We start from the raw sequence: 17,225 nt of genomic DNA, 5'->3' as shown, positions 1-17,225 counted from the left end.
GAGCCAGCAGGGAGTCAATGCAGGCAGGAATGTTGCTGATTTAGCCTTCCAGCATGACAGAGAACAGCAGACAGGAAACAGTTTTAGTTATCTTTTAAAAATCAAGATAGGGGTTAAAAGAAAATTCTCAGTTATATAACATCTCAAAAATATTAACCAAATAATTTTTATATTTTTCCTTCAGTATTTGCTTGCAGACCAATGCCAGTCAGTGGTTGCTTCACTGAGGCAATTTATTTAAGTAAATGTGAGATCAATACAGGTCCCACTAACACACAGCATAAATAGGCCTATGCATTAGCCTGTGCATTAGACCACTGATGTGTCAGGGGTTTTTTTGCGCAGCTTGTATTTACCTCAACCAAACATCATTAATCAACTTTTCCTGAATGAGTATGGAGGCTCCTTTTTTTCTCGATGAAATGCCAACAAAAGAGAAAAAAAAATCTACAATTTATGACATATTATCCGGGTTGACTGCTTGGTTCCCACAACAAAAGCCTGATTTTCACCCTTTCTTCTGTGATTTTATCACATTCAATGAGCTATTAGCCCAAAAACATGTGCTCAGCCCAAGGCTGTTAATGTATTTAAACACTGGAGCCTGATTGGGTATTAACCACAATGTGGCCTATGTGGTCTGCACCAGGTCAGCGGGCACCAGGGCATCAAGACATTAGGGCATCTCCACTGGGGCAAACAAGGACTGAGCCACACTGACAGCTCATAGCAGGCGATGCAGGTAATTAAGGCAAAGCTCTGCAGTGGCTGCCTAGGGAGGAGAGGAGAGTGTGGTGGTTGGGGGAGTAGAAAATGGGGGTTGGATAGGGAGGGGTGGAGATAGGGTGGAGGACGGGATGGCCTCATGATGGCAGTGAGTAAGCAAGCACCCACCCCACCCCCTACCCTCTCCACTGTTGCCCTAGGGGCTTACACAATGAGCGGTAAAGAGAAGCGCTGCACTGAGCTGAGATGCACTGATCGAAGAACAGAGTCCCCTCACTCTCCCAAATCACCGGCGCCCAATTTGCCCTCATGAATAATGTTGAGCGATGTGCTCAGTGCCATGCAGCCGCTATGTAAAACCAATGATACCCTTCTCTGATGTCAACTCTCTGGAGGGTGAGCAAAGAATCACTGTGGAGTGGGTTAGTTGATGCATATGAATGCTCATTTACATAAGCGCTAACATAAGAGGAGGGAGTTCCTACATACTGTGCACTTTGAAGACATTAATCAGTTACATCACTAAGGCGGAAATGGACAAATACGGCAAATAGACTGAGACGGAGAGGTAGAGAGTAAATAAAGTTCTAGTAACTGCCACTGATACTAACATGCAAAAGCACATCAGGAGAAAGAAACAACCATCTGAGATAATGCTCCATTACGCTTCCCAAGTGACGCTATGTTGAAATGACTGCATTTACCTAATATTAGGTCACATGGAAATTCAAGCGTGGATCACAGCTTAATGTAGACTCTAGTCATTTCCCAGCCTTCTGGAGCCACAGAAGTCAGTTCTCATTATGAGTTACGGAGCTAACTACAATAAAAGTAGCCATCCATATCTATTCTGTGACACATTAGCTTACTTATCTACCTACAAGCCACAAGTCTGGTCCAGACTGAGTTAATTTAGTTTGAAACCTTAACAGTGGAAATGCATGGATGACACATTTCCCTATTCAGCTGTCGATTGGTTCTTTGGAGGGGCCGAATAACTAGAACTACCTTTAGATTTCCCTTTCAGCGCCATGCCTTTCTCTTATTTTTGGCTCTGAATCAGTCTGCCAGCAGAAGATGTAATGGAAGGATCAATGACTGGTGGTCTTCTGTTAGATGGAGGTGACAGTGGAGAGGTACACTCAGGGATCAAGGTGAGCAGGAACAACTAGGAACACCATTCTAGCACCTTTTAATAATAAGTCAACATACCTCATAGACAGGCTTCATTCATTTCGTTGCCTTGTGTTACATCCACATTTAGGGTTACTTTGTTAACCACTAGGTGAACTAAAGTAGAAGCTGAGATATGGCCAGCCTATTGACAGTTATTAATAGCCATGGGCTGAGAGAAAAAGAAAATGTTAGGTCTATAACATCTGTTCCATGATGGAGAAAAACACGGTACAGCACATGTAGCATGAGATGCCATGCTCTTGCTCTACAGCCAGGACACGTGTGGGTGGGATGTCCCATACTAGAATCAACTGACAATGACCTGCTGACGATCAATCGTTTCAAATAATGCTTTTTAAAAACACAGTCTGACATTCTGGGAAATTTGAAATTTGGACTTAAATGACAATGTCTAAATGTCTTTATCTCAGTTCTGAATGAAAGATAAATGTTATGCTTGCAGCTTATAGCTTCATGCAACCTGCAGTTTTGAGATCACTGTGAGGCTTTCAAAGAATCAGTTGAACTCCACAAATCCCATAACATCCATAAAGCAATTTTTTCTTTACCCTTCAGTTAAACAACTTTGTCATAATAATTGCTTGGCTTTAGAGGCATTAGTTTAAGCATAATGCTTAGAAACCAAATTCATACATTTTCCCTAAGATCTCGAAGTATTTCTTTAACTTCATTTTCTTCGTACAAGAACTAATGTACTTATTAAAAGAATATTGTCAGTCACTCAGAGTACACCCCAAGAATGTTAACATGACTGCGTATTTTGCACTGAAATCTGTCATTTTTTTCTACTTCAGCAATAGGAGCACATTTTTTGAGAGAGGATGTTTTAGTTAGAGATGCCCTCGTGAGTTCTTGACTTTTATCTCTGAACAGTGCTACAGCACTTGACTTAAATTTGTATAAAATCTAGTGAGGCACAATATATGCCGTGCATGCTGTTAGAGGGTGGGAGAGTGGCATTATTTCTGTTTGAGTAAAATTCCTCCTACCTCTGCTCGCTATACCGTCAAGTACTATTCGACTGACTGAGCCGACAGTGAGAGAGATAGAGATAGGGAAAGAGAGAGAAAGAGGATCTCAGGTGAGCTGAGGAGGAGGACATTAAACCCAGCAGGAAGGGATGAACGAGGAGATTTGCTGGAGGAGGAAGGCTGACAGCCTGAAGATCATCCACAGTACTGGTACTGTGGCACAGCACAGGAGCTTAGAGCCTAAAAAAAAAACGTTTGGTATGCATCTGAACAGAGTAATTATAGTACAGTTGGATTTTGTTTCTTCTGTGAGAAAGAAAGAGAAGAAAGTGAGAGAAAGCATGGTAGTGTACTTCACCGCTAACCTGTTTTTCCTTTTGACTTGATCTGACATATGCTGGATTTCAGCTTTTGGTCATTCATGCCAACATGTTTAGTCACCACTGAGTGTTTCACCATGAGTGAGAAGTTTACTGAAGTTCAGACAGCTCTGGTGTATTTCACTTTCCACCTTTTGATCACTTTGACATGTTTTTAGATGAGACACGTGCTCCGTTTGTAACAGACAGAATACTTGGGATCATGTTCATCGTTTCAAAGGAAAGAAACAACAATGCTCACTCATTCGGTCTGCCAAACACGAGTGCAAATGTGTGGGACATGTATGAACTTTGACTGGTGAAGATGTTGTATTGGTGTAAAAGTAAATTTCCACTTCTGATTAAAATGCTTGATCTGTACAAAAGGAAACTTTTAAAAGAAGATGGTTGGCTGCTTAATCCGTCGAGTAAAAATCATACAGTGTATTTGGTGTGTTAAAATACTGGCAGATGTATTTTTCCTGAGCCCTAAATGGATAGATGTATTTATTTCACTCATTTACTGGACTTATAGAGATGAACGTATAAACAGTTGTGTAAATATGGTCTTTCATAAGCACTGGCTATTGTATCAAAATAAACAAAACAGAATTTCCTTAACTGTGTATCACACGAACAGATTAGAGAATTTTCTGCCTCTGTAGTGAGCTATAACAGGAAGACATTTTGCTTCATTGCCATGTTGTTTTCCTATTATCCTGGGGCACAGTGAATGCCATTTGCAGGAGAGAAAGAAGGAGGCGAAATGTGGCAGTTAACAGTGGAGGGCAAATCAAAGTCCTGGGGTTAAATGGGATTGTGGGTCAGATGACTAGACATTGTTGCCTTTCTGCTCACGGCCATACTCTTCTGCCTCAGAAAAATATCACTGCTCCCCTCCCATCACTGTCTCCCTCATCCCCCCCCCCCCCCCCCCCCCCCCCCCGCTCATCAGCCCACCATTTCCCTTTGAGGCAACAACATTTTGTCTTTAGTAACCCCACTAGAAAAGACAATCCTTATTGCTTCTATGCAAAAACACTGTGAGCCAATTTGTTAAGCGTGGATTTTTATGGTTCTTAACGATTGTTTAGAATTTGTGATGTTTTCATGTGTCCAGCTCTACTTTAGCTTTTTTATTTATATCCAGTCAGGAGGTTTAAGAAGTCACAGTCACACTAGCAATGCTAGCATTACAAAACCATGCAGTCCTGTATGAGGCTGTCTGCAACCTCACTAATATAAATCACTCTGATGGATACACAGTCAATTGAGAGGAACAGGGACAGGCGACGGCTGAGAAAATGGCAGATATCTGCATTAGAGCTGCACTCAATCAGCACACAGATGGGAGTGAGCTTTTATTAACCATCATGTTTTCTGTGATTACTGCGCAGCTGTACATCAACACCGCTGTTTCATTCATGTCCGTAACTACCTTCCGACGCAGCCTTGCATACTCACTGTCCTATACCTGAGCTGTGTGAATTATACTGGCAGCACCGGTGACAGGGGCCCTGCAAACACTGCCAGGCAGCAAAACACACATCAACATATTCAGAGCGTTTAGTGCCTGGGATTAATCAAATTATAATTTAATCATCTGATCAAACAGCAATTAGCATAATCACTTCTGGGGAAGGCCTGATAGAGCTGAGACTGGAGTGGAATGGAGCTGGGGGCGAGCAACACTTTAATGAAACATTTGCCAGAATGTTTGAAAATGTTACACATTTTGGGCTACAGGAAAAGAGCTGGACTGTGAATGTTAATCAGCACGGTCTGGTATGCTTAATGAATATGTCTAACAGTCAGCCACAGAGAAAGAAATTACAAGTGAGTATTTTCTCAGTGATTGTCTTTTATGGTTTAACATTGGGTAATCTTTATTGTAACACCCCCCACCCCCACCCCCATAAAAAAGGTTTATTCTAAAATGATTAAAATCTGGTTCATTTTTAGCTTTTTCCCCTCTCTACACAAACTGACCACAGAATTCGAGTTCAGCTGATAAAATCATTTCACAGCAGTATAATTTACTAGTTTAGCAGAACATTGCTCCCACTTGTTCAGGGCAAGACTCAATTAATATTTTTATGAAATCACATTCTAGTCTACAATTAACGCAAGGACAGTGAATTTGGACGAACATGCAAACATGCTTCCATCACTGTGTCTGCCATCATTGGTCTTGTTAAACTGCTGAAAGCTTGAGGTATATTATATCACTGACATCAATGAGATGCTGGTTGAGCCTCTTGCCTCTGTGTTTCATCCCATGCAGCAATCACTGCAACGCAAGCAACACAGTCTTTCACTTTGTTCACGTGAAAACGTGTAAACAGCATGAAATCGATATGGAGTGAAGCTCAAGAGGAATACTTTGTAATATTACTGTGTTTCAGATGCTTCTGTTGTAAACGTCTCATTTTGGTTTCATTTTGGTATAGACAGTGTTAGTTTAGTATAATTTGCTGACATCCCTTCACGTCTTCTCAGGGATAACAAATGAGAACTTCTCTCTGTTGTCTATGAGGTAAAACCAGCAATTGGATCTGTGCACAGATCTGTTGTTTTGCATTAGTTGCATCATTTTTGTCTGTTCTACATACTTTTTTAAAATAATATGAAATTTTCAAATCAGGCAAAACGGTAAGAGTAACCATATATAAATTCAGTGCATTATGTAGATGCTCCATTATCAAATATTGTTGATGGGAAACAGTGTTTGTCAGCAATTTTAACCTCATATCTGCTCATTGCAACTGAATCATGAATCATGGCACAAGTTTAGTGTTCTTCTCCCTATCGCACTTTTTCTTCTTTTTGGATTGATTTTTTTCCCTTTAGTATATTTTTTGGCCTTTTACGGGCTTTACTAGACAGATACAGTGAAGACTGACAGTAAAGCCATACGGCAATGGGCCGTGGGTCAGACTTGAACCCGGGTCGGCCACCCTCAGCAGCATATGGTTCCCCACTTAGTCCAGCTGAGCTAAACCGGCGCCCTTGGATTGAGTTTTGATTCCATTTGTAGATGGGGCCACTCCATAATGTATCTAGAACTTGGCTCTGGTGTTTATTTTTTTTATACCTGATGGATAACCACAGCCAAGCTCTAAACCTCTGTGGATACAGCTGACAGGAGCGGTCCCCGTAGTGGTCTTCTGCTGCTGTAGCCCATCAGCTTCAACATTCAGCATGTTGCTCTCCGTGGTTGTAACCAGTGGTTATTTGGTTTTTATCAGTGCAAAGTAGTCTGGCCATTCTCCTCTGACCTCTGACATCAACAGGGCTCACTGGATATTTTTGTCTTTTGTGGATAATTCTCTGCAAACCCCAGAGGTGGTTGTGTGGTACAGTTCCAATAGATCTGCAGTTTTTAACATACCTGTATGACATCAATAACCATGCCACGTTTAACGTCACTTCTCCTTTCTTTACCATTCTGATGCCCAGTTTGAGCTTGATTATGCCTGTATGGATAAATGCAGTGAATTGTTGCAATGTGATTAGCCGATTAGACATTTGTGTTAAAGGGTAGTTTAACAGATGAACCAAATAAAGTCCAAGAGTGTATTTCATATGCTAAACTCACTACTTTCACAGTGATACACTGTATGCTTTAGATAATAAAAGTAAAAATTTTGTTTTGTATAAATGTAACATTTTATCCGGAATATTAGAAATGAAGTCCATTTCAATAAAATCCTCCAAGTTCACAAAGGACAAACACCAAGGCCTTTATTTTGAGAGCTTATGTTACCTCTTGTTGTACCTGACTGGTCACAGCATTAACCTACTGCCCTATTTTCTAATGAAAGCCTACATATGCAAATAACTTAGGTAACTGTGATCTTGTTAAATCACTAGTCCGGATAAGATGTACCGGAAACTCTAGTCCATTGTTTTTAACCACTTTACTTACTCTGTAACACTGTCTCATTGTATACTCACGCAAGGCCATTTCTGAAGAATGCAGCTTACATGTCACGCAAAATGTCAAAGATGTTCTGGTAATAAGGTTACACGACAAGCTAAACTGCAGTGATCCATCAGTTAAACTGTGTAAAACTGATCTGAGCCAATATTCTGTCAAAATGTCATTCAATACTTTTGAGTATTACCCTTAATCTGTGAGTCCATGTTGCTAGATGTGCAGATGTGCTGTATATGAATACCATAGCCATAAGCACCGACAACAACTTTTATAGTTACCACTTATCTGTGAAACACCCATAAGCCTGAATACATGTTGTAGTGCTTGGCTGATCTAATGATTGCATAGCATTTTGTACCTTAACCTTATTAAGTTTATCTTCATATATCTTTAATAAACTATCACACATGTCAGCTGCAATATGGACTATCACCAGAAAAAAAAGAAGCAGGATGCTCTGAATTATCATTACAATGTCAAGAACAAAGGGCTAAAGCAATTTCTGTCACTTATACCAGTTAATTTGGGCTGTGGCACTCGCAGCCATGAACTTTATCTGGACAAAGGATAAAAAAGGCAGTTCAGTCTTCATAAGTGTAAAAACAAAATGCTGAGAATAATCTTGTTTCTGCATGGAAAAGCAGGGTGATTTGATATGACTCTTTGAGTTTTAGATACCACATAACACAAGCTGACTGTGTGCGTCCCTCTTCCCCCCTCTCTTCCTCCTCTTTTTCTGCCTCACTACACACTATCATCTCCTTAAGCATTCTGGTCTGGGTTAAATGAAACCTTTAACAGTTCAATGTGCATCCATTAACATATGCTTGAGTCTACTCACAGCCAAGCTAAGGCGTAAGCGTGCAGTGGCAAAAACAAACAAAAAAAATCTCGATCCGATGGCACGGACAAATCCCGGAGTGATTAGCGAGTCCACAAAAACAGTAAGTCGCTAATGCCTTCTAACGTTACCGAATGAGCCAGATTTCATAACACCTTGAAGAAAAACAACAAATGTGAACGAAAGTCTATCCTACTGCGACACTCTAAGCTAATATAAGAGCACAAACACTGTTTATAAATGCATTTAGGTTTTAGAATATATTGACTTTACAGTTTCTGCTAACGGTAAACATGCGGCTTACATGAATGTATGAATACTTTACAGCTGTCAGAAATGACTGTCTTGAGCATGAGTGCCGATCCTAACTGAACAAAATCAAGACATGACGACTATGCACTTACAGACTAAACACGCTGAGTTTAAACTCATGTTCCCAGTGGCCTACATTGCATTGACTGGTGTGCTGATATTAACGTGCTACTGAGGAACTGAGCTCAGTTATTGTTTGCTGATGTGTGTTGCTGTGACTCCGTCAACCCGTTCTGTCTCTATGTGAAGTGACAGATATATACCAAAAGACCAGAGTCTGCACAGACCTAGTTTCCTACTGGCCCTGATGTGACCTCTAAGCAACACTGTTTTGTCTGGTGACGATTGGCTAAAACTGTAAAATAGGAGGAAAACTTGGTGTGCAGTCGTCTCCAAATTTAAAAATAGCAAACCCAAGACACATTTTTTCACTTGTAAATTAAAGATAAGCAAATTCATTTTAGCGGTGTACAATACATTTAGTCTGGTTGAAAATGTTTCAGGGAAGCGTGCCTCCTAGATTATCTTCAGAAAACTCTTTTCGATTGAAGGTAGTGATGTGTGATTTGCGCTGCAGGTACACTTGTGAAAAATTAAGACTAAGCGTGTTGTTAAGGATGGGAGCAGATGCTGTAACTTCAATGAGATGTTGGCAAAATAAGCCTTGTCTTGCTGTGTGCTTTCAGGGAGTTCTTCCTTCCCTGTGTCGCAAAGTATTTTCTCATATGGGATCATGTGATCATTGGAGTTCTCTCTCCAGTTCTACAGAGTCTTTACCTTACAGTATATAGCACCTTAAAACAACTGCTGCTGCGAAAGTATGAAAGTAAAATCTGAACTGAATTGAATCGAATTAATCATTTTTTGAGTGTTTTTTTTAACTATATATTTGATGAGGAACACAATCTTTTACATAACATGGATCAAATTCCTGAACAACCAACACGAGTTCCTTTTTCACTCTTCTATGACAGGAAATATTGTGGAAACCAAATGAAAGTTGTTACTTAGTGTGAGAAATTTACAACTATACGCTCTACTGGGGCGATCGTGGCTCAAGAGTTGGCAGTTCGTCTTGTAATCGGAAGGTTGCTGGTTCGAGCCCTGGCTCAGACAGTCTCGGTCGTTGTGTCCTTGGGCAAGACACTTCACCCACTGCCTACTGGTGGTGGTCAGAGGGCCTGGTGGCGCCTCTGTCAGTGCGCCCCAGGGTGGCTGTGGCTACAATGTAGCTTGCCATCACCAGTGTGTAAATGGGTGGATGACTGAATGTGTAAAGCGCTTTGGGGTCCTTAGGGACTAGTAAAGCGCTATACAAATACAGGCCATTTATCATTTTACCATTTTACTGATTAAAACAATGATATGAATATAAAAATATATAACCCAGCCACTGTGTACAGATACACATCACTGATTTATGTCAGTTTTATTACATAATTTGCTCATATCTGAATAAATATTCCTGGGTCTTGGTGTTTTATATTTTTAAAACCGGAAACAGTTGAGGGTTATTGTGAAAAGTTTGCAGTACGATGTTGTAAAACAGAAAGAAATGCTGAGGAAAACTAAAGTCTGCTCCGACATTAATCATGTTTGATAACACGATAAAGACCTTTTCTCCAGCATCCCCCTTTCCATCCCAAGCTAAAAGCTAAAAATAAACATGCACAGAGTGATACTAAGAGCCAATTGAGGCGCTTCACTGTATATTTACACAGCTTATTAGTGTCCAATTGAGCATGTGTCAGATTTCCCCCCCTGGCATAGCTAAGCAAAAACAACATTATGCCATTTCCCCAATTTTCTCTCTTCATAACTGGAATGTTTTTCCTATTCCATTTAGGATAGACACTTTTGTAAGAGCACTTTAAAAGCTCAAGCACCACTGGAGTGAACTCTACAGCAGATTTTACTCTCTACAGTGCTGAATTGTTTATATCTATTGTAGATGAGCTTGCAAATGTGTCCTCAAATTGGAAAACAGCAATTCAGAGCAAAATGGAGTTTATACAGTAGATACTATTCATAAATGATCACTGAAAAGCTGTGCAAATAGCCAGGAGCTGCAATCTTTAAATACATTTTCTATTAAGAGCCAGTGCAAATATAGTGCATGCAAACGACACCTGCACAGACGTGTATCAGTTTTTGAAAATAAATGAAAGGCCGTGATGTGTATCGAGAAGCACTGATCAGGTCACCTGAACAGAGTGCAGTGTTTGTCAAGCCCAAAGCCCACACTGCAGCAACACTCATTACCCAGGTCTCCATAGAGACAACCTCAGTAGCCTGTACTGGACCAGAGCTCTAAAAGCCTTTATTTCGTAAAGCTTCATCTCTCCATCCACAAGAGGTGTAAAAATGTACAATTCGGATGGAAATGGCTCATTAAGTGCAGTCTTTGCAGGTCTGTCCACTGAAAACAAATGCACGGCAGAAACAATAGCATCTAACATCACCACTCACAGCCTTTTAATTCTGTGTACTGTCAATTTTAGCATGGCACAGAAAAAATACAGGGATCGTCATAATGAACGCTGGTCAATTCTAATTTCCGACACAAAAACGACGCTTAGATGTTTGAATGAGAAGAAAAGGTCAGTGTCAGACGATTCAAGTCTGCTGATACAAATGGTACCGCATCAGCAGCAGCCTCAAACGTAGCATTCATCACAATTACAAGTGCTGTTGCTGCCATTCAAAGTTTCCATGTAGATGTCTCTAGTAGCAGCCATTTTGCAACGCTGTTGCCTGGACCAAAGAGACTGAAAAAAGCCATTCACAAGCAAGCTAAGCCATGGATCGTGCTCTGCAAACGGGGATTTCAGTACAGCGTTTAGTTAGATTTGAAATGAACATCAGTGTCCTCTCGTGTTCTTGGAAATTCTCTCGTCTCGGCTGCAGAAAAAGAGAATTTGCTTTGAATCCGTTCTCTCCTATAAATAAACCCTGCCTTCACTGAACCCTTCACATTGGCAACAAAATGGTTTTCCTGTCATCTTTGCTTGATGCATCATCGTCTACTCTCAGTTCACATTGTGTCCAGTCTTATTTTTTTAACCCCTTTGCTTCCATGTATCTTTCAAAAGATCTTCAAAATAGCTCAATTTTCTTTCGAGACGATTTCTGCCCCCCAACATGCGCACATCCCGTCCTATACCCCACAGCCCCTTGTCCCTCACCACCCCCCTTTTCCAATTCCTGTGTTCGCTGTAAAAAAAAATCAGTTGCCCCCACTCCAAAGAAAGATACAACTACCACTTATCAAGCCAATCTTTTGAGGAATTCACTGTGTACAAAACGGGATGTGGATGCATTCTGCGAGATGTGCATTTGGGCAAGGGTGATAAGGGCTTGTCTCTTTTTTTTCCCCCCAATTCAAAATGACTCCATGTCTGTGCTTCTAATATGGCGGGTGCAATGCCGGAAAAAAAAAAAGAAGAAACACACACACAAAACAACTAGCCAACCTTTTCATTCTTTTTCAAGGAGACAATTAATAGATCTGAGAGAAAGCACACAAACATGCAGTTACATGTGCAAAGCATTTTGTTAATTTTTTTTTAACTTTAAATAAATTACAGAATGAAAGTCAATATCTGACATATTCACCAGCACATTTCTTGGTTCATGAGTAGATTTTTGAATAGAAAATCAATGTGAATGTCAATAAAGAAATTATTTCATGCAAATAACGGTTTTTGTTTGAATGCCTCTCAAAAGCAGAATAGAGATTAAAACAACCAAAGGCTGATTACACCAAGTAACACACAACTGTGTTCCCACAAAATGATTTACTAAAATATTACTTTCATAATTTATACAAATAGAAATCTGATTTAAAAACAGTGCAGATCCAGCACCTAAAAATGATGTATGAAAATGCAGCCAAACTGAGGCCCAGTTTAGCTTCAAGAGAGGGAATAAATAATCCTTTCTGTACAAATTTAAAATGAAAACTGATAATTGTTCCAATTTATTTTGACCCTAAATTTTACTAAAAAAAATCATTGTAGAAAAAGGGAAATAGAAATATTCCTGTAAAGAGCCTTGTTCTTCATGCAGTACAGGCTGCACCTATCCACAACCTACATTTCTCCCCTCTCTCTGCTTCTCTATCTGCACAAGGTTATTGTTAAATATCGAAGGTGTATGAGGGGCTAAAACATTTTCACTTTATTAAAGGTTACTGTGCAAGTAAATATCAACCTCCCACCAAAAGCCCCACTGTCAGTGACAGGACATAGCAACAGCCTGTTCTACCCATCGTTTCCCCGGGACAATAAATAAATAAATATTATCCTCAAAGTAGAAATGGTTCCAGACCACCCCGCGTATTAATTACAGCTCGGTTCTGTTCGATAATCAGCATAAACTTTAAGTTCGATGTGCGCAAAAGCATCACTTACCATTCAAGATGCACTGGAAAAAGAAAAGAGCCAATATCCACATGCCCCGCTCCGTTCAATATCCAAGCTTATGCTTTTTTCTTCTTCTCTCCACGCACTCTTTCTTCTTATTATTTCCCCCCTTTTTATTTTTTCCCAAGTCAATTGCAATATAAGAAAAGGGAGCCTGCAAATCTCTCTCTCCCTCTCGCGCTCTCTCTCTCTCTCTCAATCCTTCACGTTGGGAAGAAGATGAAGAGGAGGAGATTTGAGCTTTTTCCTGCTGCTGATTGTCTCCTGGTACAACGGGAGATGGTATATGATCCACAACTGTGCGTCTCACCCCTCCTTTCTTTTTCTTTTTTTTAGGACTGACCGCACCGTGCCGGGCCTCAGTGCAGCCGTCCCCCCGTACCGGAGTGCTGCTCTGTGTGGAACATGAGGGAGCTCGGCTCGGTGCGCCCCGGACCAGGTGAGCTGTGCTGCTGCCGCTGCTGCTGAGTCAGAGGCTCAAAAGCACAGGACGCACTGCCTATGCGCACACCGAAATCCACGGATAGAAAATTAAAACATCAAAGAAAAAATATATTAAAAAAATAAAAAATAAGAACAAAAAAAGCCTCCAATAATGAAAAGAATCAATAAAGAATGAATGAATTAGAAGTCTATGCCCTGAAAAGAGGCAAACGTGTCATCTCAGGTATGTGCAGGGAAAAAAATGCGTAAAAAGTTGGAATTTCTGTCGAGGATTAAAAAGCGCATGGAGTTGACTGTTAGCTGCGCTGGAAACTCATTCTCTCTTCGCCACCTCTCTCCATCCGGCGAGCAACAAGCACACGCATCTTCCCCCCGCAGCCGCACACACAAACTGCGCACACTGGTCCCTGCGCTTATAACCTGCCCTGCCTCAGAGCACCGTGGAATAAAACCTCGCTTCCTTCTCCGCAGCCGCTTTCCTCCCTCTCCATTGCCTTAAAGGTGCAGGGGTGGGGGGTGGTGGGGGCACAGCTGAGCCTCTGGCATATAAAAAAAAAATAAATCAGAAAGAAAGAAAAAAAAAGGGGGGGGGGATACAAAAAAAAAAGAAAAAAAAGAAAAAGAAACCCTTTCTTTTGTTTTATGACGGATCAAGGTGCCACGCAGGGTGAACTGTGCATTAACGCAAGCAAAAAAATAAATAAATAAAATTAGCTCAGGCAGGACATCCTTCTATGGTTTGTTGCCACTGTTGTGGTGTAGCAGGCTGCAGGCTGGAGGCTGAAGGAGGGAGGGAGGGAGGCAGGGAGAAACAGTGATGTAGGCTACACCTGACTGGGTGCTATGTAGGCATTTGGTTAAGGGAAAAAAATCTAAATTATCTTAATTGGAGGAGATCAAATCGTGTCCTTTAATGTGTCTTCTGGGTAATTTATGAGCCCCGGGGGCATTTTGGGGACCCTGCCAGCTTTACCCCGGCATTCATTAATTGACCTTGACAAATATAAGTAGCGACCCCCCTAATGCACCAGGGGGTATCAAACAGCGGCCATGTTAGACATCCACAGCCCCCTGCATGAGTTCACCTCCATTCAAACCACAGCGGAGGAGGAGACTGAGAATTAAGTTGTGAAACTGCCACTGGATGAAGACAAGCATATAGAGAAGTGTAAACCCACATTTTTTAAATGATTAGCGTTGATATTTCTATCAACATTTTATAATTTGTAATTAGCGTGTAGTTGTAAAAAGGAAGAACACACCTGAAAAACAACCTTATTTGTTTTTTATACCAGCCTGAGACACAAAGATTCAGACGTTTCCTTTTAAACCTTTAGTGAGCAAACAGCAGTGCTGTATTTTTTTAGACACTATTGAAATAATTTTGGAAGCTATGACACTACTGTCATGTGACTGTTTGGATTTAGTGAATTTATGTTCAACGGCGACTCAAGCTTTAGCCCACAGCCTAGATGCAGTATCTGTCTTTAGGACTTAGCATCCACATCAGACCTGCATATGAACATGCGCTGCGCCAGGAATACAGGACCTGTCAACGCACGTCTGGCCCCTCCATGCGCTTCCAGCCAGGCATCCCCAAAATAAAACTGATCATTATCACTGACTGGAGCCACCCAAAATAAGATAGCAGGAAGGAAACATGCAGACACTGTGCACAAAGTATTTTGTTTGTATGTATGTGTGGATTTTGGGTTGTTGATCATTCAGTTATGGCATTTTGTTCCCTGGAATACGCATGTCTCATCTTCTTCTGTCTGCCTTTGTATAGCACTGGTCTGCAGTCGGGGACTCCATATATCTTGCCCCAGTTGCAGGTAGCTACCTACTCAGACTGCTAGCAAATTTGAGGCTAAACTGGCTCACACATCAGTACCTGTAGTATCTATGCTATCTATACTAACTATTAAATGCAGACTTGGGGGTTTGTATCTAGTATGGCTAATTGTACTGAATTGCAAAAATTTTCCTGTATCTCATCTTATGACAAACTTCTAAGCAAATCCAATTCAAACAGACATTTTTAATAACTGCTGTCCGAGAAGCAAGAAATAAAAACCACCAAACAGTTGTATTATACTAATAACATATTTACAACTGGAATACATAGGTTGGTTATTGAGAAAACATGTTAACACAAGAGCATCAATTAATTTGGCAACAACCCATTTCCTCACTGGTTTTGTTGATTTATTACCTTTTATGCCTTGTTATGCCTAATCATTCAGCCATATGTTAAATGATTGTCTTCAGTGTACATCCCAGTGGACGGGGTTCAGAGATTGGATTAAAATCACTGGCTGTATTGTCATACAGAGCTCAATCCTTATTTCTCTAATCCCTGCATTAACTCCATGATATGTTGTGAGGTTTGGATCAAATCAAAGGTTTTATCCTCTTTAAACCATCTTGTTATTTAACTGCACTGATTCTTTAATCAGATGCAAATATTTTAAAATATTTTTAATGTCTAAAACATTAACAATTTAGTGATGAAAACAGATACTGGAAAAAATGAATACATTTATTAAGCATTATGATCTGCAACACAATGTGTTATGATCCTACTGTAGATAATGAAAATGACTAAACATTTGACAAGCAACTACTGGTTTTGCTTTTCCAGTGTTTGGACATTAGATTCAAAATAAACAATATTAATACCATTCATACCAGTACAATCTTACTTCAAACCTGTAATATATGAACAACTGGTCAAGGCCCCTTGAAATACTAGTCAGTTAAATGCTTTATTCTTATTTTATTAACGCACAGCAGCATTACCGTTACCGCTTCAAAGATATCTGGGCCCTGACAGTAAGCCGTGCCCCTCTCACTCTCATTCTTTCTGTGAAAGTAGTAAATGAGTGACGGGGAAAGTAAACAAATGACAGCCATAGAATGCTGTACTGCTGTACTTTGTTTAAAAAATAACAGAGAGAGTAGCTATATGTCAGGGGAAACGGTGAATGTGTGCATTGTACTGAAAACAGGAATTTTTTGCCACGTGAAAGGTTTGGCTCGTTGTGACATTATCTTTTTCCCCAAAATTAAAATCAAGATGAAAGATCATCATTTTGGCACATTGGAATAAATCTTGTATGCATTGCAGAGGTAAAGCACAAGGAGACAGAGCAGGTCGTTCATCAAGTGTTCTAAAAATAGTAGCAGTGTTGGAAGCCGTCTGGATATACACAAGAAAATGATCTTGAACCATGATAATTAGTCATTTTACTATTTCAGTTAATGTAGAGCACTTATTTATTAATTTATTTTTATTTTATGTTTTTTTTTTACTATTTTAATTTGAGCTTTTCACTTCTGGTTTCTGTTTCTAGCCAAATTAAAAATACAAATAAAAGGTAAGGGTCAACAGTGGTCTACCCTGCCTTTCGCCCTGTGACTGCTGGAATAGGCTTATGCCTCCCGTAACACTGAACTGAATTAGTGGAAGAAAATGGCAGCCTGGCTGGCTGGATGGATGGATGGATGGATAGGGAGTCAAAAGTGTTGGTTCTGATGGGTTCAGACAGATAGACAGATATATTTGTGGAAACGTGTCTGCCATATCAAGTGTCATTATCAAGTATCAAGTGCCTTTTACAATACCCCACATTTCAGATTCAAAAGATGATTTTGTAATCAAGATAGACACAGGAGCTCATTGCTCTTTACGTTCGTTGCTTTGTTTTCTATACTTTCTATGTCTATATGCGTGGGTGTATGTGTTTTTTACTACTGTTTGTCGGGTATAATCTACATACAGTCAACAGGACCTTCTGAGTTTGGGATTACGCTGCGAGGAAGATTGTGTTGGAGTATCACCAATTCCAACAATTCCGGAGGAAATAATAAGAACTCCAGGGTCTCTGTGGATGTTTCTTCCCAGGGACAAGCCCAAGAGGAAACGTAAACAAAGGTGGCAAAAGCGAGGCTGCAGGGTGGGCCCGCTAGCATGGCTAAAGAAACAACCATTTAAGTTACCATTTGCGA

General features: G+C 40.4%; 1 protein-coding gene across 3 annotated transcripts in view; it reads right to left on the bottom strand.

Annotated features, from left to right (window-relative positions):
* dscama (Down syndrome cell adhesion molecule a) overlaps nt 1-13,713 on the bottom strand; it is a 103,642-nt gene extending 89,929 nt beyond the window's left edge. For 2 of the 3 annotated variants that reach the window (XM_063487317.1, XM_063487318.1), the window contains exon 1: nt 12,759-13,702. In XM_063487317.1, coding sequence (XP_063343387.1) covers nt 12,759-12,801 — 43 coding nt within the window. In that variant the 5' untranslated portion in view covers nt 12,802-13,702. Of the gene's footprint in view, nt 1-12,758 lie in introns of all 3 variants that reach the window. The other variant, XM_063487319.1, reaches the window with a different exon arrangement.
* Nucleotides 13,714-17,225: the final 3,512 nt, after the last annotated feature.

This window comes from Pelmatolapia mariae, linkage group LG10_11 (assembly GCF_036321145.2).
Source record: "Pelmatolapia mariae isolate MD_Pm_ZW linkage group LG10_11, Pm_UMD_F_2, whole genome shotgun sequence".
In the NCBI taxonomy this organism is placed as follows: Eukaryota; Metazoa; Chordata; class Actinopteri; order Cichliformes; family Cichlidae; genus Pelmatolapia; species Pelmatolapia mariae.
The sequence above is the reverse complement of the archived record's forward strand: the minus strand, read 5'-3'. Positions and strand labels throughout refer to the sequence as shown.